The sequence below is a fragment of the Salmo trutta genome, chromosome 16, assembly GCF_901001165.1.
Source record: "Salmo trutta chromosome 16, fSalTru1.1, whole genome shotgun sequence".
Lineage (NCBI taxonomy): Eukaryota > Metazoa > Chordata > Actinopteri > Salmoniformes > Salmonidae > Salmo > Salmo trutta.
The window spans coordinates 54,178,186-54,199,539 of NC_042972.1; the positions used below are offsets into that span (position 1 = coordinate 54,178,186).

The following is a 21,354-nucleotide window of genomic DNA, read 5'->3' on the forward strand; positions in this document are numbered from 1 at the left end:
TTGTTTCAGAGTCTATGTTGATTCAGTTGGTGTATTATGCAATATAAATGGTAACTTACATTGAGTTCAAACTACAGAGCATGTATTCAAAAGAAAAGCTTAGAATATGTAAAACATTTGTATTTTATTTTAAAAGAAGGGGGACGTAATATTCATATGTGAATACATACTGAATTATAATTGGATGCATTTTACCGCCGTATCCTACTGTGCGGTGATTGGTTAAGACCACCCAGACGGTTAGGTCATGGTCAGTTGATCGTGGTTGGAGATAGGCGAACATGCAGTTGTAGCTAGTTAATAAAGAGTTATGTTAAGAAATATCCTGTAGTTCTGCGTTTTATTATTTTGTACAAAGCGTACAAAACAAGACACTAATGATCATGACGGCTCAAATACGTATCATAAAAGTAATGATGTTTTTGTTTGGTTAGCTTTTGGAAACGTTAACTTGCGCACATAACTTTTCCTGACATCACACTTATACGTTGTAATAGTCGATTTACCTGATATAGTAGGATGGCTAACATTCGATGTCTGCGGATGCAGCCATATAAGGCACACACAACAGTTCCATGATGACTCAAAACACAACGGTGGTATGAACGCGTTTCCGTGCATTAGCGGTCCATTTAAAAAAAACGATTCATTCTTCCCTCGTCCTGCAAGTGTCAACCCGTCAGACGTCGTCAGAAGTGTACACTTCATTTGAGGGCTGAGGGTATAACTATTTTAAAGAGTTTGAAACGCAGCCCTCGATTGTCTGATCCAGAGTCAATACGTACGTCAGTGAAACACAACGGCGGAGATTTTTGTTGTTGTTGAGTGTCTGCGTTCAGAGTGTACAGGAAACCAACACTCGATTTAAAAAAAAATATATACCTAAGTGTTGGTTACGTTTGTTGACAAATTGTTTATCTAAGATGGAGAGCCACAGCGGTGACAACATCCCTGCATCGAAATACAGCTCAGTGAAATATTACACAACGTTACCCTCCGAGACTACACCAACTGAAGATGGCGAGCAAGCTGGTGGTACCGAGACGAGACCGAGAAGTGGAACGTCGACGCAATATATTCCAAAAGCGGGGTACCACTTCGACTTTCAGATACCGAGAAAGAACAAAGAAAAGAGAGGTACTTTCTCAATGGCTAAATTAATTTTTAAACGAGCTGTAACAGTTGGCTCCCGAGTGGCGCAGCGGTCTAAGTCACTGCATCTCAGTGCTAGAGGTGTCACTAAGAGATCCTGGTTCGATTCCAGGCCGTATCACAACTGGGACTCCCATAGAGTGGCCCAGCGTCGTCCGGGTTAGGCCGTCATGGTTAAATAAAATAGATACACATGTTGTCTGGAAGCTAACTCTGGGGCGGCAGTTAGCCTCATTGAAAATAAAAGTGAGTTTTTAACTGAATTGCCTAGTTAAATAAAGGTTAAATATTTTACATTCCAATGGCTATATATTTTACATTCCAATATATATATATATATATATATATTATATTACTTACTTACTTACTTGTAAACAGTGTTTCAGCTGTCAGATCATTGAATTTGACCCGGGTCACTGTTCAGGTAACTAATAGCTAGACTATTTAGCATGTTCTTCGTTTGCTTAGTTAGGCCACCTGCATTTATTGCACCTGGAAGTGAAAGATGGTTTACTTGGCCAGGTAGGTAGCTCGATAGCCATTGGAATGTGGAGTGGTGGTGAGCATTGTGTACAGTAAGGTTAGACGTGTTGTGTGAAATGTGATATGCTGGTAGATCAGCACACTACTGTAGGCTAGCCTACATCTTGCACACTTTTTCTGCAGGTTGATACAGTGTAAATCTCTCTAGGACAAGGTGATTTTAATCAATATATTTGCCTGTATTTACCCCCCCCCCCCAAAAAAAATGAAATGCTAATGTTGCTATCATAAAGAACTATAAATGCCATAATGATTAGACTGCCAAATCGAGGCAAAGGTAAGAATCTCTGGATTATAACTACCTGTTCGCAATTTTTTATATGTTGTATATTATATATTGTGGTATGTTTTTTGTTGTTGTTGTTTTTCTGTCGCCAACCACTAGAACGATAGACATATCAGGGAGCTACCACTCTCCATGATTGCTGTTGCATATCCTTCCCGACAAACTCTGTTCTACAGGACACAATTTATGCAGATGTGTACATCTCTTGAGCCCCAATGTCGTAAATGAGTACACTGCCAAAATGTTCTCGATGGATCTATGAATGTTGTAGAGGAGGTGTTATTCTTGTCAACCAACACAGAAGATACTGCGTTTCATAATGTGGTTTAGTTTGTGTACGGCCTGCATCCCAGCACATCATACATTGTGGTGCACAGTGGAAGATGTTACCACATTGAGACAGGCTTCCTGTTATTTGTGTCACTTTTGAGAGTCAGAAGTGTGGCTTTTCTCACTTCTGTAAAAGTAGACTTCGCAGTGTCCCGTCAGAAATGTTCCCCGGTAGTCACATTTTCCTGTTATTTTGGGCCGATGTAGCTTTTTAGAAGCCTAGCGTCTGTAGTTGCATTTCTGGGAGAGAGAAAAATGGGTGAAAAAGCATTGCCTTGCTAACACTGAGGGGGTGATCTTTGTGTTGCGTGATGGCTTACATGGAACCAACTTTGTTTTTGTGTGTGGGTCAACATTCTGACTGAGCATAGAATAGATTGTGCATTATTTTGTCTCAGAAGACAAAATTTGTTTAGATTGGGATTTGGGAAAGAACTGAACTGACCAACCTGACTGTCTCTCGTCTCTGTCCCTGTAGCGTTGTTCCAATATGTGTCCTCAGAGTCCAGGGAGTTTGAGGACATCTTGACTATTCTGTCTTCCAGCTACATAGAAGCCAGCTCCAACGGGACGTTCACGTACACCAAGCTAAGAATCGTCCACAGCGAACTGCTGGAGAAGAATGTAAGCAATGCTTTAGGGTGACATTTTCGTTACACAAAAATACCACTCATCTGCAGCACTGATGGTTCATCTTTTTGATCATTGTTTGATTGACAGTTTGTAGAGAAAAGGAGGGAGCTGAAGCTGGATGGGAGGACAGAGAAGGAGCTGGAGGAGACCCACTGTTTCCTGACTGCTGACACCATCAAGGTGAAGGACCTATAGTATCTGCACATTTTATATGTATATTGAATGTTCATATTACATGTAATAATACTGTTACACGCCTGGTTATAGCTACCATGGATCAGTGAGAATGGCCTTCTTGTGGGGCACAGCTGGATCACAGCTCTGGGTAATCCAGCTAAGGGTAAGGTTGTCATTCAAGCAATAGTGGGCTATTTAAACCTGAGTGTTGAAGTGTTGGCAGATGCTAGTTTATCTTTGGTGTAGTTATTGTTTGTATGTGTATATAGGGAGATTTAAACTGAAGTGAGGATTATTGTTGAAACATTGTATTTTTCTGGAGAGTAAAAAGTAGTGATGGGGGATGTATACATTTACATATCGCAATATTATTTTGGATGTTATTGTATCGATACTTTGACTCCCAAGTATCGATTTGTAAAAAAAAAAAAAAACTAAAATAGTTTACAACAATTCTAGGTAGCATTAGCCAGCGCTAGTCTGCACCAAAACTCCGGTATTTTTTATCCTATAGCTTGCTCTCAATCATATATTTTTTTACATGGTGATCTGAAATGTTTTCAGTACTTTTATTTCCACAACGGATCAAAACTCATTTTCTCATGCTCTCTCTTGTCTCGTGAGCAATATCTAGTGAGCATTATGTTTTGAATATCAAATCGTAATAAAATCGCAGTATAGAATTTCAATACATGTAGAATCGTGAGATTCGCAATACATATCGTATCGGCACCTAAGTGTCGCGATATCGTATTGAAAAGGTCCCTGGCAATTCCCAGCCCAAGGGGGAAAAAAATGGTTATGAGGAGGAATAAGACTGAATTGTTTCCGTTGTATCTTTCAGGTGTTTATTTGTCTAAATACTCAGACTTACTGCAGGTCAATCCTTTTAACCCTGGAGTCATGGGAGAGATCATCATATTCAAGGTCATCAAGGTAAAAAAAAACGTGTTGTTTTTCGTAAAAAAGTGGTCCGAATATGAATGAAAGTTAACAAGCAAATCTCTCACTCCAACAGGGTAAAGTAAAGAGCGTCTATGATAACATGTCTAAAAACCTTTTGGACCCCACACCCAAGTTTGACAGCCATTTATCCAAGAATGCCAGCATAGTCACATCTCTCACCTCCTATAGAGCCTATGAGCTCACTCAGGTACTGGTACTAACTACATTGCATGTAGAGGATAGGGCTCTCATTTGGATTATAATCGATTATTATACCGGCAATATTTGTAAATATTAAGAGGGAAAATCTAACTCAAATGCAAGTGTGGCATAGAGGTTTCTTGTATTTACTATACATCTCATTCTGACAGCAATACTTCTATGAGTATGACTTTGATGAGCTGAAGGCTCGGCCGAGGCATGTGTGCCCCTATGCAGTGGTCTCCTTCCAGTTCAAAGGCAAAGATGCTCCGTTACAAGCCAAGCCCATGGCTCCCATAAGGTACAGGTCTATGTCAATTATGTATGAGTGTTGATGTAGAAATGTCAATCAATCCACTAATTCTTTTGTTTGGGTTCTCTAACAGGTCAAACAGCCAAACATCTGCAGGAAGTAAAGGTAATGTCATAATTTGTTATGTGGAAGTAGGATTCTGATATTATTACTATGTGTAATTTACATTTGAATCATTAAGCAGATGCTGTCACTCAGACCAACGTACCAGGTAAGTACTGTCATTGTGTTCATGTTATCTACTGGCGGATGTTTTTGACTGTCATGCCCTTGTCTGTGTCTACAGGCAGGAGTAAATATACAGTGTGGAGTGGAGAGCTTGTGAATGAGGGTAGAGCAGTATCCCAGGTCTCCTTCTGCTCCTTCTCTCCCCCCTTTCTGCCTTTCAAACTGTGAGTCATGTGACCTTTTTACATATCAATGTTAACCTGATAATGAAGTCGCTATTTTATTGTTTACATTTTTTTTTTAAAATCACCCACACTTCTTCGTTGCCCATGCTATTTCAATAAAAAATAATTCGATTTTTCCATTGTGTTAATGATGGCAGATTCATTGATTTCCAAGTTTTAAAATACCTTTTTTAAAGATCAGTGATGGGAAGAGAATCATCCAGCCTATTGGGTATCTCACTACACCCCCATATGCCATGACTTGAAATATGTAGACAGACGGATTAAAAATATGTTTACATTGTACAGTGCATTCGGAAAGTATTCAGACTCCTTCCCCTTTTCCAAATTTTGTTACGTTACAGCCTTATTCTAAAATGTATTCAATTATTACTTTTCCTCAATCTACACACAATACCGCATAATGACAAAGCGAAAACAGAAAGAAAGACAGTTTAAGAAATGTTAGCAAATGTATTAAACATAAAAAAACATAAGTATTCAAACCCTCTGCTAGGAGACTTGAAATTGAGCTCAGGTGCATCTTGTTTCCATTTATCACCCTTGATGTTTCTACAACTTGATTGGCATCCACCTGTGGTAAATTCAATTGATTGGACATGATTTGGAAAGACACACACCTGTCTATATAAGGTCCCACAGTTGACAGTGCATGTCAGAAAAAACCAAGCCATGAGGTCAAAGGAATTGTCCGTAGAGCTCAGAGACAGGATTGTGTTTGAGGCACAGATCTGGGGAAGGGTACCAAAAAATGTCTGCAGCATTGAAGGTCCCCAAGAACAGTGGCCTCCATCATTCTTAAATGGAAGAAGTTTCGAACTACCAAGACTCTTCCTAGAGCTGGCTGCCCAGCCAAACTGAGCAGTTGGGGGAGAATGCCCTTGGTCAGGGAGGTGACCAAGAACCTGATGGTCACTATGACAGAGCTCCATAGTTCCTCTGTGTAGATGGGAGAACCTTCCAGATGGACAACCATCTCTGCAGTACTCCACCAATCAGGCCTTTATAGTAGAGTGGACAGACAGAAGCCACTCCTCATTAAAAGGCACTTGACAGCCCGCTTGGAGTTTGCCAAAAGGCACCTAAAAGACTTTCAGACAATGAGAAACACGATTCTCTGGTCTGATGAAACCAAGATTGAACTCTTTGGCCTGAATGCGAAGCGTCACGTCTGGAGGAAGCTGGGCACCATCCCTACGGTGAAGCATGGTGGTGGCAGCATCATGTTGTGGAGATGTTTTTCAGTGGCAGGGACTGGGAGACTAGTCAGGATCGAGGGGAAAAATAAACAGAGCAAAGTACAGAGTGATCCTTGATGAAAACTTGCTCCAGAGCGCTGAGGACCTCAGACTGGGTCAAAGGTTCACCTTCTAACAGGACAATGACCCTAAGCACACAGCCAAGACAACGCAGGAGTGGCTTCAGGACAAGTCTGTGAAAGTCCTTGAGTGGCCCAGCCAGAGCCCGGACTTGAACCGGATCGAGCATCTCTGGAGAGACCTGAAAAAAGCTGTGCATCGACACTCCGCATCCAACCTGACAGAGCTTGAGAGGATATGTGGAGAAGAATGGGAGAAACTCCCCAAATATAAGTTGCCAAGCTTGTAGTGTCATACGCAAGAAGACTTGAGGCTGTAATCGCTGCCAAAAGTGCTTCAACAAAGTACTGAGTCAATGGTCTGACTACTTGTCATTATGGGGTATTGTGTTTAGAATGATGAGGGATTGGTCCTATTAGTCACATGCATGCGATGCTTACATGTTTCACGTAAAGAGGGTTGAGGGAATAGCTTTTCGCTGGAGTAGGGAGTAGAGCGAGACAACGTGCGCCATAAAACTAAAATGCTTGATTGCATTTCAAAGCATGAATGTCTCGTATGCTGTGTAATTGCATGAAAGAATTAAGGATTGATTGATTGATACAGTATCCTGTATATTGAAATATAGGCCTAAGTTCGTTACAGCTCTCGATGGTGGTTATACAAGGATACTATACAAAGCCTACTAATGATAGACATTACTTATTACTATAATGATGATCATAATAATTGTAATAATAAGAAGGAGATCAAGAAAAAGGAGGGTAAAGGAGCAAGCGCTGCGTGCATATTATGTGTGGCAAACCGGTGCTTTAGATTACAATATAATTGTTCTGCCTGTTTGGAACAGTGTAAACGGCACTAAATACATTAGTAATACCACTGTTCTAACTATTTTTTGTTGTTGTAAAGCCTTTATTAGACCATGGCAAAGAATAAAGGCAGCCAAATCTGTGAAATTGCTTTATCTGACATTTTGCTGTAGCATGAGGCTTGGTGCTCACGGAATCAGTAGGCTATTAAACAAACACTCAAACAGGCAACAGAAGCAAGAGCTGTCTTATTTCTGTAGCTATATAAATGGATGATTTATAAAGCCAGGCACACTTAATAAGTTAGGCTATTGATTATAGACCTAGTTAAGTTGGTTTCCTCTCTCCTCAATTTTCTTAGACAATTAGGCTAAGGCAAGGGCTGTTTCCTACGTCTCTGCTGCTACCTCCGCCGCATTGTTCTCCATCCCAATATGCTGGTTAATTTAGCTATTATGCACATAGCAACATAGGGAAAGGCGCCATTTCTACAGCCCACTGAAGATTGTTTCAGAACTGCGGACAGCGACCGTATCGAACGCGGGAGAAAGCACGTTTGCTATAGTATTAGATTTCGATTTTTTGTTGTTGTGTTGCACATTATTTTTGCATCACACAACCGTAAATCTTTTCAGTATCACATGTCAGAGTGATGGACTGTGCCATCCCCATGGCCTCTGCAAAGGATTAGTCCAGCGGTTCCCAACCTTTTTTAGTTACTGTGCCACCAACTGAATTTTGCTCTGCCCCGAGTACCCCTGAAGTACCCCCTCATGTGGATTTTACCAGGAAGCCTATGGTCTCATGAATCTTCTCAAGTACCTCCTGTGGATAGGCCAAGTAGGGGTCCTAGTACAACTGTTTGGGAACCACTGGATTAGTCTACTGAGACCTGCGGCAAATCAGACGGGTGCACCTTGAAAAAAAAATATTGTGACTGCTCGACTAAAGAAATCTCGGTCGACCAACAGCCTATCGACCAAACAGTAGATCACTCGACTAAATGGGGTCAGCCCTACACACACACAACTTTTGGACTTTATAGGGTTCCCAGAAAGCATGGACTACTGAATCATTGTTAGTTTTACACTTATGACATGACTCTGCCGTTGTGCTGTAGAATTTGTCCATTTTGTCTCTAAATTCGATACCTTTTGTTTATACTGGATTAAGCATACATTTTCTTTAACTAATTGAATGTTATGTTCCAACTTTCCCTCCATCTTTTACCAACAAGTCATTTTTAAGTCTTAGTTCCAATAGTTCATATTTTTCTAAGACAGTGGTTCCCAAGCTTTTTATAGTCCCGTACCCCTTCAAATATTCAAGCTGTGTACCCCCTCTAGCACCAAGGTCAGTGCACTCTAATTTTGTTTTTTGCAATCATTGTAAGCCTGCCACACGTACACTATACGATACATTTGTTAAACATAAGAATGAGTGTGAGTTTTTGTCACAACCCGGCTCGTGGGAAGTGACAAAGGGCTCTTATAGGACCAGGGCACAAATAATATAATCAATAATTTTGCTCTTTATTTAAACATCTTACATATTAAACCTTATTTGTTCATCGAAAATTGTGAATAACTCACCACAGGTTAATGAGAAGGGTTGCTTGAAAGGATGCACACGACTATGCAATGTTGGGTTTTCTTTTTTTATTTAACCTTTATTTAACCAGGAAGGGCTCATTGAGATTTGAAATCTCATTTTCAAGAGCGTCCTGGCCAAGATAGGCAGCACCAAGTCATTACACAATTACAGACAGACAACATGAAAAACTACAAGTAATCTAGTAAAAACCATAAATTCACAAGAGTATAACAAAATCATAAAACAGCAACTTAAAAACATTAACAGGTCAGAGAATCAGTCTCAAAATCCTTCATCAGTGATTTAAAAACACCAATCGGGACAAGAGGCTTGGAGGTATTGGAGAGGGGCTCAGTCTTAAATTATTTTCCACACAGTCTGTGCCTGTATTTAGTTTTCATGCTAGTGAGGGCCGAGAATCCTCTCTCACATAAGTACGTGGTTGCAAAGGGCAACAGTGTCTTAGCAGCTTGATGGGCCAATGGCAGGATACACTGAGCGCAGCCCAATCCAGAAATCTGGCAGTGGCTTCTGATTTAAATTACATTTTCACATAACCGCTTGTTGCAATTTCGATGAGGCTCTCTTGTTCAGATATCGGGAAGTGGACTGAAGGCAGGGCATGTTTGTGTCACCCGTTTTAGGAAAGTACCTGCGTAATTGCGCACCCAACTCACTCAGGTGCTTCGCTATATCACATTTGACATTGTCCGTAAGCTTGAGTTCATTTGTACACAAAAAATCATACAATGATGGAAAGACCTGTGTGTTGTCCTTGTTAATGCAGACAGAGAAGAGCTCCAACTTTTTAATCACAGCCTCAATTTTGTCCCGCACATTGAATATAGTTGCGGAGAGTCCCTGTAATCCTAGAATCAGATCATTCAGACGAGAAAAAACATCACCCAGATAGTCCAGTTGTGAGAAACTCATCATCATGCAAGCAGTCAGACAAGTGAAAATTCTGGTCAGTAAAGAAAACTTTAAGCTTGTCTCTCAATTAAAAAAAAATGTGTCAATACTTTGCCCCTTGATAACCAGCGCACTTCTGTATGTTGTAAAAGCGTTACATGGTCGCTGCCCATATCATTGCATAGTGCAGAAAATACACGAGAGTTCAGGGGCCTTGCTTTAACAAAGTTAACAATTTTCACTGTAGTGTACAAAACTTCTTTCAAACTGTCAGGCATTCCCTTGGCAGCAAGAGCCTCTCGGTGGATGCTGCAGTGTACCCAAGTGGCGTCGGGACAAACTGCTTGCACGCGCGTTACCACTCCGCTATGTCTCCCTGTCATGGCTTTTGCGCCATCAGTACAGATACCAACATGAGCAGCAGCTATGTTTGGCTACATACAGACCATTAGTGGAATTCCCACAAGAGAGAGTAACTGTTAATGTGATTGGATGTTAATTATTTGACTAGGCTACCTGTTTTTGACATTGTGTTGTTATTTCGCTGAACACTAGATGGTTTAATTTTATTTTTAGCAGTGAAACGAGGCTACTCAGGTGAGGGGGGGGGACCTCACCCAAATGTATAGCCTCGTTGGAAAATATAACTGTTTGAAAATGGGAAGAAAAAAATGTGTTAATTATAATTTTAACTGTGAATCACATTTTTATTTGGTGTACCCCTGACGGCATTGCGCGTACCCCAGTTTGGGAATACCTGCTCTAAGATTGTCAGCTGGATATGCTCTCCGTAAGGTTTTGTATATCTTCTCTATGATATGAACGTTCTTTTCTGACTCAAGTAAGATTCCCTCAAGGTTGCTCTGATGTCCAAAAGATTTAAAATAAAAATGTTGTGATATTTAACTTTTTAAGTTGCATGTATTTGAAACTATGAGTATGAGATTGCATCCCCCTAATGTACGCTTTAAAGGCATCCCAAATTAGTTGAAGTCGGAAGTTTACATACATTTGGTTGGAGCCATTAAAACTAGTTTTTCAACCACTCCACAAATTTCTTGTTAACAAACTATAGTTTTGGTAAGTCGGTTACGACATCTACTGTGTGCATGACACAAGTAATTTTTCCAACAATTGTTTACAGACAGATTATTTCACTTATAATTCACTGTATCACAATTCCAGTGGGTCAGAAGTTTAAACAGCTTGGAAAATTCCAGAAAATTATGTCATGGCTTTAGAAGCTTCTGATAGGCTAATTGACATAATTTGAGTCGATTGGAGGTGTACCTGTGGATGTATTTCAAGGCCTACCTTCAAACTCAGTGCCTCTTTGCTTGACATCATGGGAAAATCAAAGGAAATCAGCCAAGAGAAATAAATTCATTAGGCCCTAATCTATGGATTTCACATGACTGGGCAGGGCTGCAGCCATGGGTGGGCCTAGGAGGGTATACGTCCACCCACCACTGGAGAGCCAGGCACAGCCAATCCGAATGAGTTTTTCTCCACAATAGTGCTTTATTACAGAAAGAAGGTAACCTGTGTCATTGTGTGTCCATTCTAGGCCAGAGAAGCTGGAGCTGAGTCTGGTGATGAGTATGGACCAGGTAACTCAGATGATCCCCTCAGCTCTGTTCTCCTGGAACCTGTACGCAGGCAGCCACCAAGGTACACATTACAAGGGGATCACATTACACAAGTGCTTGAGATCAAAGAATATATACGCAGTACTGTATGCTCAGCGAAAAGTACAAGACTGCATAGTCACACTGCGATCTATGCTCCCATGTTGTACGACATGGGTACCTTTTGTCATTCTTACTTGTGACTACACTGGCCACACGTGCTTGTATGCCATCATGCACATGATTGATGTTGATGATTTTCACCAGGTGTGATCATGACACGCATGTTAAAATACCCAAATCAATTATGTTAATTTCGTGGCAGGTCGAAACACACATGGACCATTCATGGACATTTAGCTAGCTAGCTGTTGCTAGCTAGTTTGTCCTGGGAGATGAACATTGGGTTGTTATTTTACCTGACATGCATATGGTCCTCTTTTTAGCTGGTTCTTTGTGGAATTTTGACCCGGAGTCATACAAAGTCGTGTTTCTCTACACTGACAATTAATCCAATTAGATTTCATGTGTCTATACATGTGCCATTTTCTGCGATTTGAAGAAGACTCACTGATACTGATACAGGGCTTCAAACGCCTCTAATGTAGTGTGTGTGTGTGTGTGTGTGTGTGTGTGTGTGTGTGTGTGTGTGTGTGTGTGTGTGTGTGTGTTATTGTAGTGTTGAAGAGTGGGACACACTGCAGTCTGCTGGAGGTGGTGGATAAGAGCAAGTCAGGAGACTGTCTGGCAGCACTGCTTCAAGGCATGGAGACACAGAGGCTGGTAGGTCCAGGTCCAGCACATCTTAATTAGACAAACCCTCCTCCTGGAGAGCTATTGGGAATGCAGGCTTTTGCTCAGCCCTGCTCTAACACCTCTTCTATGTGCAGGTTCTTGTCCACATGTTGGCTGACAAAGGATTCCTGTTCCTCCTGTCTTCAGTTCAGATGGCCACTCCAACTGGTAAGTCAAATCACTTTACATTAAGTTGTTCTATGCCTGTGTAGTAACTATGTAATAACATAGTATTAACCTGTTGCATAGTCATTCACTAATTATTTACTAACTATTTTTTATTTTTCAGAAAGAAGAGATGGGTTGAAAAAATGCCTTCAAGCGCTATTTGTTTTTCAAGAGTCCAGGGATGTGGCAAAATACAGTACAAGGTGTCCAACTACCCAGGAGCCTTTACAACCCATGCCCCAGCTGAACAGCTTTGTCCCGGCCCTGCATCACGCCCTGGTCAAGGTGCGCTGCAACCCGCCCGCTGACCTCTCGGCCGGGGTCGAGCGCCAGGCCAGGGACTACCTCAGTGGACTCTACCATGGAAAGGTATAAATGTGTGATTATATGATAATATAAGCATATTGATGACGTGTTTTGACTAGTCAAACTTTTAACCCAATTTTGACTAACCATATGTGTTCGTTATTGACATGTGTTTTGTGATGATGGGTTGAATGTTATGTGGTGTTTTACTTTGTACCTTTTTGTGTGACATGGAGCTTATTTCCATTCAAGAATACAGTAAAGTACTGTATCATCTCCTCTCTAGCGCCGCCACATCCCCATGACTGAATACGACGCCAAGCTGGATGACTGGGGGAAGCTGTTCCCGGCTCCCAAACACCACAAACTCAACATGGAGGGCTACCTGCGCTCCTACATCTACAACCCCAACCTCTACACCATGCCTGTGGTCCAAGCCAAGGAGATGGTAGAGAGTTACTGCACTGTGCCTGATGACAACAGCCCAGTAATGGACTGGGAGGGCAGTGGACCCAGCAGTGACAAGTCAGTGGTAGGGTCAGAGGTAAATCCTTGCGGTGCCACTGCTGCCCAGTCCCCGGGGGTCCAGGTCAACCACTCTCCCTCTCAGTTTCCCACTGACGCCAACACTCAGAAGTTGAAGGAGCTGATTAACCTGATACTGTGTCGGAGGAACACAGAGGGGGACGTCTGGAAGAAGGGAGTGCCGCAGGGAGGACGAAAGCAGGGGGCAGGTGGGTTGGACCCCCGAGGACTGAAGAGGAAGACTGCAGAGAGGACTCTGAACTACCGGAAGAAGGCCTTACAGGAAAGAGGCAGAAGGGACAGGAGAACAGGTATGGAAAGCCTTACTGAGGATTGGGGCCTAACACGGAACCCAAACCGGCTGCGCACGTGCGCCATCGTGCATACATTTATTTTGTCCCCCCACACCAAACGGGATCACGACACACAGGTTAAAATATCAAAACAAACTCTGAACCAATTACATTAATTTGGGGACAGGTCGAAAAGCATTAAACATTCATGGCAATTTAGCTAGATAGCTTGCACTTGCTAGCTAATTTGTCCTGTTTAGCTAGCTTGCTGTTGCTAGCTAATTTGTCCTGGGATATAAACATTGAGTTGTTATTTTACCTGAAATTAATTAACAATTAATCCACACATAAAATGGTCAAGCGAATCGTTTCTAATCATCGCTCCTCCTTCTAGGCTTTTTCTTCTCTTGACTTTATATTGCGATTGGCAACTTTCATAAATTAGGTGCATTACCGCCACTGACCTCATTCGTCTTTCAGTCACCCACGTGGGTATAACCAATGAGGAGATGGCACGTGGGTACCTGCTTCTATAAACCTATGAGGAGATGGGAGAGGCAGGACTTGCAACGCGATCTGGGTCAGAAATAGAACTGACTTCTATTTTAGCCCTTGGCAACGCAGACGCTCGTTGGCGCACGTGAGCAGTGTGGGTGCAATAATTGAATAACATAGATTTCTAAATTTATTTTGCAATGCTCGCGCACACGACGTGAGTGGTGTAGTCAGCCTGTTAGGTATAAGTAGTGGAAACAAGATTAAATTAACTTGAAATCCAGTCCTTCAGATGTTCAATCCAGTTCCTCAAATGTGTTTCATGGATAATTTGCTGACTCACCTAGCAAAAGAGATCCACAAAGTGTTTGGAAATGAATGCAGTAAATGTCTTTTTTTTCTCTTTTCTTTTCTCTCTTCCTCCCAGCAGCAGCTGCTGAAAAGGGCCAGAGCCCTTCTTGTCTGTCCTCCGTGATGCTGCAGAGTGTTGGTCTGAGAGACGTGGACCTGAGGAGAGACCGCTCAGAGGCTGCTTTCAAGTTCTCTGAGGGGAGAGGAGGAGGAGGATGGTCAAGAGAGGGGATGGAGCAGACTAAAGCTCTGCTGTTTGATAGGATGATCAAGCTGGGCCTGCCGCCCAATCAGGACATTGACCTGAGGAAACGACCTCCTGGGGGCCTGCAGGTCAAGGCTGACTACTTGGAGGTAATAAATCGATACCTTTGTTTCCTAAACCTTTCCTCTGCTCAAGCCATACCACTTAGTTGATCTATTCTAGAACCAGTTCAATGACTGTGAAAGTGCGGTAGAACGGCATCGGAGGGGAAGGCTGATGTTTTTTTGCGTTGTTTGTAACTTATTTTGTGCATAATGTTGCTGCTACCATCTCTTATGACCGAAAATAATTATGGACATCAGAACAGCGATTACTCACCACGAATGGTAGAAGCTTTTTCCTTTAACAAGTCTGACAGATATACTGCTTTCTCGGGAACAGGCCCAAATCCCCGTCATTTGCGTGAAGAGAAGACTGAAAAAAGGTGAGCGGAGGTCGGGCTGGCTTCTGAGAATTCGTAGGCGAGCGAGTAAGCCACCACTGCCATCCATTCAATTGGCAAACATGCAATCATTGGAAAATAAAATTGATGACCTACGAGCAAGATTAAACTACCAACGGGACATTAAAAACTGTAATATCTTATGTTTCACCGAGTCGTGGCTGAACGAAGACATGAAAAACATACAGCTGGCAGGTTTTACACTGTATCGGCAGGATAGAACAGCAGCCAACTGGTTAAGGAAGGGGTGACAGTCTATGTATATTTGTAAACAACAGCTGGTGCGCAATATCTAAAGAAGTATTGACATTTTGCATCCGCTTGAGGTAGAGTTTCTCATGATAAGCTGTTGACCAAACTATCTACCTAGAGAGTTTATATCTGTATTTTTTTGTAGCTGCCTACATACCACCACAGAACGATGCTGACACTAAGACCGCACTCAATGAGCTGTATACCGCCATAAGCAAACAGGAAAAAGCTCACCAAGCGGCAGCACTCCTAGTGGCCAGGGACTTTAATGCATGGAAACTTAAATCCGTTTTACCAAATTTCCACCAGCATGTTAAATGTGCAACCGGAGTGAAAACAACTCTAGACCACCTTTACTCCAAACACAGAGATGCGTACAAAGCTCTCACTCGCCCTCCACTTGGCAATATGTACAGTGACTGTACGTACATACCCCAACCAGAAGCCATGGATTACAGGCAACATCCCCACTGAGCCAAAGGCTTAGAGCTGCTGCTTTCAAGGAGCGGGACTCTAACCCAGAAGCTTATAAGAAATCCGCTATGCCCTCCAACGAACCATCAAACAGCCAAAGCGTCAATACAGGACTAAGATCGAATCGTACTACACCGGCTCCAACGCTCGTCGGATGTGGTAGGGCTTGCAAACTATTACAGACTACAAAGGGAAGCACAGCCGCGAGCTGCCCAGTGACACGAGAGTACCAGACGAGCTAAATTACTTCTATGCTCGCTTCGAGGACGACTGTGTGATCACGCTCGCCGCAGCCGATGTGAGTAAGACCTTTAATCAGGTCAACATTCACAAGGCCACAGGGCCAGACGGATTACCAGGGCGTGTACTCCGAGGATGCGCTGACCAACTGGCAAATGTCTTCAATGACATTTTTATCCTCTCCCTGTCTGAGTCTGTAATACCAATATGTTTCAAGCAGACCACCATAGTCCCTGTGCCCAAGAACACTAAGGTAACCTGCCTAAATGACTACCGACCCGTAGCACTCACGTCTGTAGCCATGAAGTGCTTTGAAAGGCTGGTCATGACTCACATCAACACCATTATCCCAGAAACCCTAGACCCACTCCAATTTACATACCGCTCTAACAGATCCACAGATGATGCAATCTCTATTGCACTCCACACTGCCCTTTCCCACCTGGACAAAAGGAACACCTATGTGAGAATTATATTTATTAACTACAGCTCAGCGTTCTACACCATAGTGCCCTCAAAGCTCATCACTAAGCTAAGGACCCTGGGACTAATCACTTCCCTCTGGAACTGGATCCTGGACTTCCTGACGGGGTGCCCCCAGGTGGTAAGGGTAGGTAACAACAGATCCGCCACGCTGATCCTCAACACGGGAGCGTGCTCAGTCCCCTCCTGTACTCCCTGTTCACTCATGACTACATGGCAAGGCACGACTCCAACACCATCATTAAGTTTGCCGATGACAACAGTGGTAGGCCTGATCACCGACAACGACGAGACCGCCTATAGAGAGGAGGTCAGAGATCTGGCCGTGTGGTGCCAGGACTACAAACTCTCCCTCAATATGATTGTGGACTACAGGAAATGGAGGACCCGAGCATGCCCCCATTCTCATCGATGGGGCTGCAGTGGAGCAGGTTGAGAGCTTCAAGTTCCTTGGTGTCCACATCACCAACAAACTAACATGGTCCAAGCACACCAAGACAGTCGTGAAGAGGGCACGACGAAACCTATGGGGACTGAAAAGATTTGGCATGGGTCCTCAGATCCTCAAAAGGTTCTACAGCTGCACCATCGAGAGCATCCTAACTGGTTGCATCACTGCCTGGTATGGCAACTGCTCGGCCTCCAACAGCAAGGCACTACAGAGGGTAGTATCTTTCGGCCCAGTACATCACTGGGGCCAAGCTTCCTGCCATCCAAGACCTCTATACCAGGACGTGTCAGAAGAAGGCCCAAAAAATTGTCAAAGACTCCAGCCACCCTAGTCATAGACTGTTGTCTCTGCTACCGCACGGCAAGCGGTACCGGAGTGCCAAGTCTAGGTCCAGGAGGATTCTAAACAGCTTCTACCCCCAGGCCATAAGACTCCTGAACATCTAATCAAATGGCTGCGCAGACTATCTGCATTGCCCCCCCCCCCTTTTTTTACACTGCTGCTACTCTGTTTATTATCTATAATAGTCACTTTAATAACTCTACCTACATGTATATATTACCTCAAGTAACTGGTACCCCCTGTATTTAGCCTCGCTATTGTTATTTTACTGCTGCTCTTTAATTATTTGTTACTTTTATTTCTTATTCTTATTTTTTTTTTTAACTGCATTGTTGGTTTGGGCTTGTAAGTAAGCATTTCACTGTACACCTGTTGTATGTGACAAATACAATTTTATTTGAATATGTGTACATAACTTTGTATTGTTCTGTCTCTCTCTGTGTCTGTGTGTAAGAGCAGACAGCAGGGAGCACAAACAGTCTGGAGGGCTTCAGCCCCAGTTCCAATGGTGAAATGCCCAGAAGATCACAGTCCCAATATCAGGGGGAAGAACAGATGCCATGGGTCCTCATCCCCATCACAGGTATGGACCGTCACTGCACGTACAGTAGAACTCGGGCCGGGCAAAAGTTTTTCCAATTAAGATCACATATCACATACTTAAAGCTGTATGTTCCCATAGTATATCCCCACTGGTATGGACTATCACATAACACATAGGCTTTCCCTGTAGTGTGCACTTGTTCAGTGAAATATGTTTGAAGAAATATATGCACATACAGTACCAGTCAAAAGTTTGGACGCACCTACTCATTCCAGGGTTTTTCTTTATTCATACTATTTTCTACATTGTAGAATAATAGGGAAGACATCAAAACTATGAAATTGCACATATGTAATCATGGAATCATGTAGTAACCAAAAAAGTTAAACTAATCAAAATGTTTTATATTTGTAGCCACCTTTTGCCATGATGACAATTTTGCACACTCTTGGCATTCTCTCAACCAGCTTCACCTGGAATGCCATAATATGGACTTGGTCTCTTACCAAATAGGGCTATCTTCTGTATACCACACCTACCTTGTCACAACACAATTGATTGTCTCAAATGCATTAAGAAGGACAGAAATTCCACAAATGTACTTTTTAACAATGCACATCTGTTAATTGAAATGCATTCCAGGTGACTACCTCATGAAGAGATTCTCTCATTGAGAGAATGCCAAGAGTGTGCAAAGCTGTCATCAAGGCAAAGGGTGGCTACTTTGAAGAATCTCAAATATGAAATATATTTTGATTTAACACGTTTTTGATTGCTGCATGATTCCATAGGTTATTTCATAGTGTTGATGTCTTCACTATTATTCCAGAAAAACCTTACAATGAGTAGGGGTGTCCAAAATTTTGATTAGTACTGTATATTTTCATTTCCGTGAGATAATTTGGCTGATATGTGAAACTATTATGATATTTACTAATACATTTTACTCCTGTGCAGGGCTGAAGTCAAACAAGTACTGCCTGAGCGAGAAGGACAACCCTCAGGACCCACGCTTTGTTCACCAGATCCCAATGGCAAACAGCAGCTACCCCCCCTGTGTCCCGGAACGACAAGAACGAAGCAACAACTCTACGCTAGAGGAGCTCCCACAGCATAGCCTCAGTACTTCCCTAGAGGTGTCAGAAGAGCACAGCCCCTACCCCAGTCCCTGCCCAAGCCCCTGCTCTAGCCCCAGTCCCATGGAGGATGAGCAGCAACTAGCTGAAACCCCCTGTGACCCCACCAAAATAAGCGACAACCATACGACGAGCACAGACAAGAAGACAAGCACAAACCAGAGCTTCCTTCAAATCCCTGGTGCTCCAGCGAGCACCAGGCTACTAGACAAGTGCCGCAGCCCCTCACCTGAGACAAAGCCAGCTGGAGAACCAACCCCTACTATCCCTAGCCCTGTGGAGGCTGGGCAGGAACAGGCTGAAGGCAGCACAGGAAAAGTTATATCTGGCGTGGTTGCTGAAGATCCAACCACAATGGATGTTGGACAAGAAGAGGGGGAGGAGGTAGGGGAGGAAGCAAAAGAGTTGGAGGAGGAGGACGATGTGATTGAAGAGGTGGAGATGGAGACGGTTATAAAGCAGACAGAAGAGGTGTCATCACCATCTCTTGACCTCAGTTCTCCTGAGCAGATTCCCGTCCAAAATCCTCCTCCCGTCCAGAACACTCCTCCCGTCCAGAGGCCTGTGCTGAGCAGAGTGAACTGTGTCCTGGACCAGCAGTTCAGTGACTTCTCTACAGAGATGCAGATCCTCCTGCTCAGAGAGAGTGTCCACTACAGCTCCCCCCTGATCCCTAGCCAGAGTCCTCCAGGCCAGCCCCCCATCCTGCCCTTCTCTGAGTATGTCTCCTTCTACAACTCCTCCCCTTCTATGCAGGCCTACGTCAGCTCCCTGAGAGACCGCATGGGCACCGTCATAGATACACAGGAGCAATGGATTCCTAGCATGGTGGCCACTGACTCTCCCCTGGTCTTATCGAACAATAACCACCACCATGCTAACCACATTCATAGAACTACATACAACTGGTACCCTTCTTCACGTGGCCCTGTTTCTCACTCTGTCCCCAGCCCTCACCCTCCTTCCCTGTCTTCCCCTGGTCCTGCTAGTTAAAACTCTTACAGTTCTCTACCTGTGTCTCATTCTGTCCCCAACTGCCACTCTCCTCCCTCTCCTTCTGACCCTGGCCTTAACCTTGCTAGTTTAAACACTTACAGTCCTTTAGCAGTTTATCAGTTTCCCTCAGCTGTGTCTCAGTTTAATAGTAATAATAACAATAATGTTATTATTCGCTCTTCATCCTTCCCCGGTCCTGGCACTGCCTGTCTTTTTACCACTCCCCTCTACAACAACCCACCTCAGACAGAGCTGCCTCTATCTCAGCTGCACTCTAGTCTAGCGCCCCTCCCCATCCAACCACTGGCACTGGGCAACCAGTGGATAACAACAGCGCAAACAACAACAGAGAACCCTGACTCAGACTGCCGAGAGCAACTGGGAACGTGCGAGCCAAGTGCTATGTCAACCACAACAAAGAACACTGACTTAGATGCGCGAGGGCTATACGAGGAAGTGTGAGCCACAAGCGTGTGCAACGTTTCAATCAAAAGACAAATGTCATAATTGTTGATCCTCTGGTTTCAGAAGCCACCATGGAGGCTCCACATCATCTCACTCAGATGATTGAGAGTTCTTCGGGGGGGGGGGGTCAGGGCCGGATCCACCTGCAGCCATCAGTAGTGTGATCAGCCAGCTGAAACCTGAGCTGTTCAGTAACCTGGTGAAGATGATTAAAGATTGTCCAGTTCTACATCCACCATATCAAGGTACTAAACATGTGGGGTTATTGTAAAGCACTTTATGACAACTTCTAATGTTAAAAGGGCTTTATAACTACATTTGAATAATTGAATGGGGGTGCACACATGCAGTCACACACACCAACCTCTCTTTTCGTTGCATGTTTATGTGCAGTGTCACTTTATGAAACAGACCTTGTTTCTCTCTCGTTGTCCTACCAGGAGTACCTCCAGAGATTGGGGAACATAGAACACAGTCCTGAGAGTTTCTTGGAAAGAGACGAACCATTTGGAAATGTATGGTTCTAATGCAGAACAAGGAAATCACAGCTCACGTTCGTAAGGTCCTTTACAACAATATCAGTCATACCACGAAATGAGTACCTTTTGTGTCCCTTGATATTTTAAGTAGAAATTGTGCACCGATGTTGGATTTTAAAAGCCTGTTCAATTATATGAAGTGCCCTTAATTCAACACATTTTTGTATGAATAAAGACTTCTACTTTGAAGAATCTCAAATATCAAATATTTTGATTTGTTTAACACTGTTTTTTTGGTTACTCCATGATTACATGTGTTATTTCATAGTTTTGATGTCTTCACTATTATTCTACAATGTAGAAAATAGTAAAAATAAAGAAAAGGCCTGGAATGAGTAGGAGTGTCCAAACTTTTGACTGGTACTGTGTATATATATATATTTATTTTATGACACATTAGACGCCTGTCTGATTTGCGCCTGTCTAAGTGGACTAATCCATTGCGTAGGCCACTGGGATGGCACACCAGTATCACCAGTAGTACATTTAGCCTACCGTTAATTCACATAATTTCTAATCTACAATGTTTGTTTGT

At 43.1% G+C, this 21,354-nt stretch overlaps 1 protein-coding gene across 5 annotated transcripts; it reads left to right on the forward strand.

Annotated features, from left to right (window-relative positions):
* Window positions 1–359: 359 nt before the first annotated feature.
* LOC115151045 (protein TASOR) lies at window positions 360–21,025 on the forward strand. 5 transcript variants are annotated; one of them, XM_029694975.1, is made up of 19 exons: window positions 362–781; window positions 924–1,137; window positions 2,790–2,935; window positions 3,032–3,124; window positions 3,212–3,284; window positions 3,966–4,057; window positions 4,140–4,274; window positions 4,438–4,568; window positions 4,654–4,685; window positions 4,867–4,972; window positions 11,197–11,300; window positions 11,937–12,040; window positions 12,148–12,220; window positions 12,342–12,589; window positions 12,813–13,362; window positions 14,267–14,544; window positions 17,599–17,722; window positions 18,641–20,525; window positions 20,721–21,025. In XM_029694975.1, the coding sequence occupies exons 2-18, from the start codon at window positions 924–926 to the stop codon at window positions 19,810–19,812; spliced, it is 3,675 nt and encodes a 1,224-aa protein (XP_029550835.1). In that variant the 5' UTR covers window positions 362–781; the 3' UTR covers window positions 19,813–20,525; window positions 20,721–21,025. The 5 variants fall into 5 exon arrangements, with proteins under 5 accessions (XP_029550838.1, XP_029550835.1, XP_029550837.1 ...); XM_029694977.1 differs by having other exon boundaries at window positions 362–1,137; window positions 12,393–12,589; XM_029694974.1 differs by having other exon boundaries at window positions 363–1,137.
* Window positions 21,026–21,354: the final 329 nt, after the last annotated feature.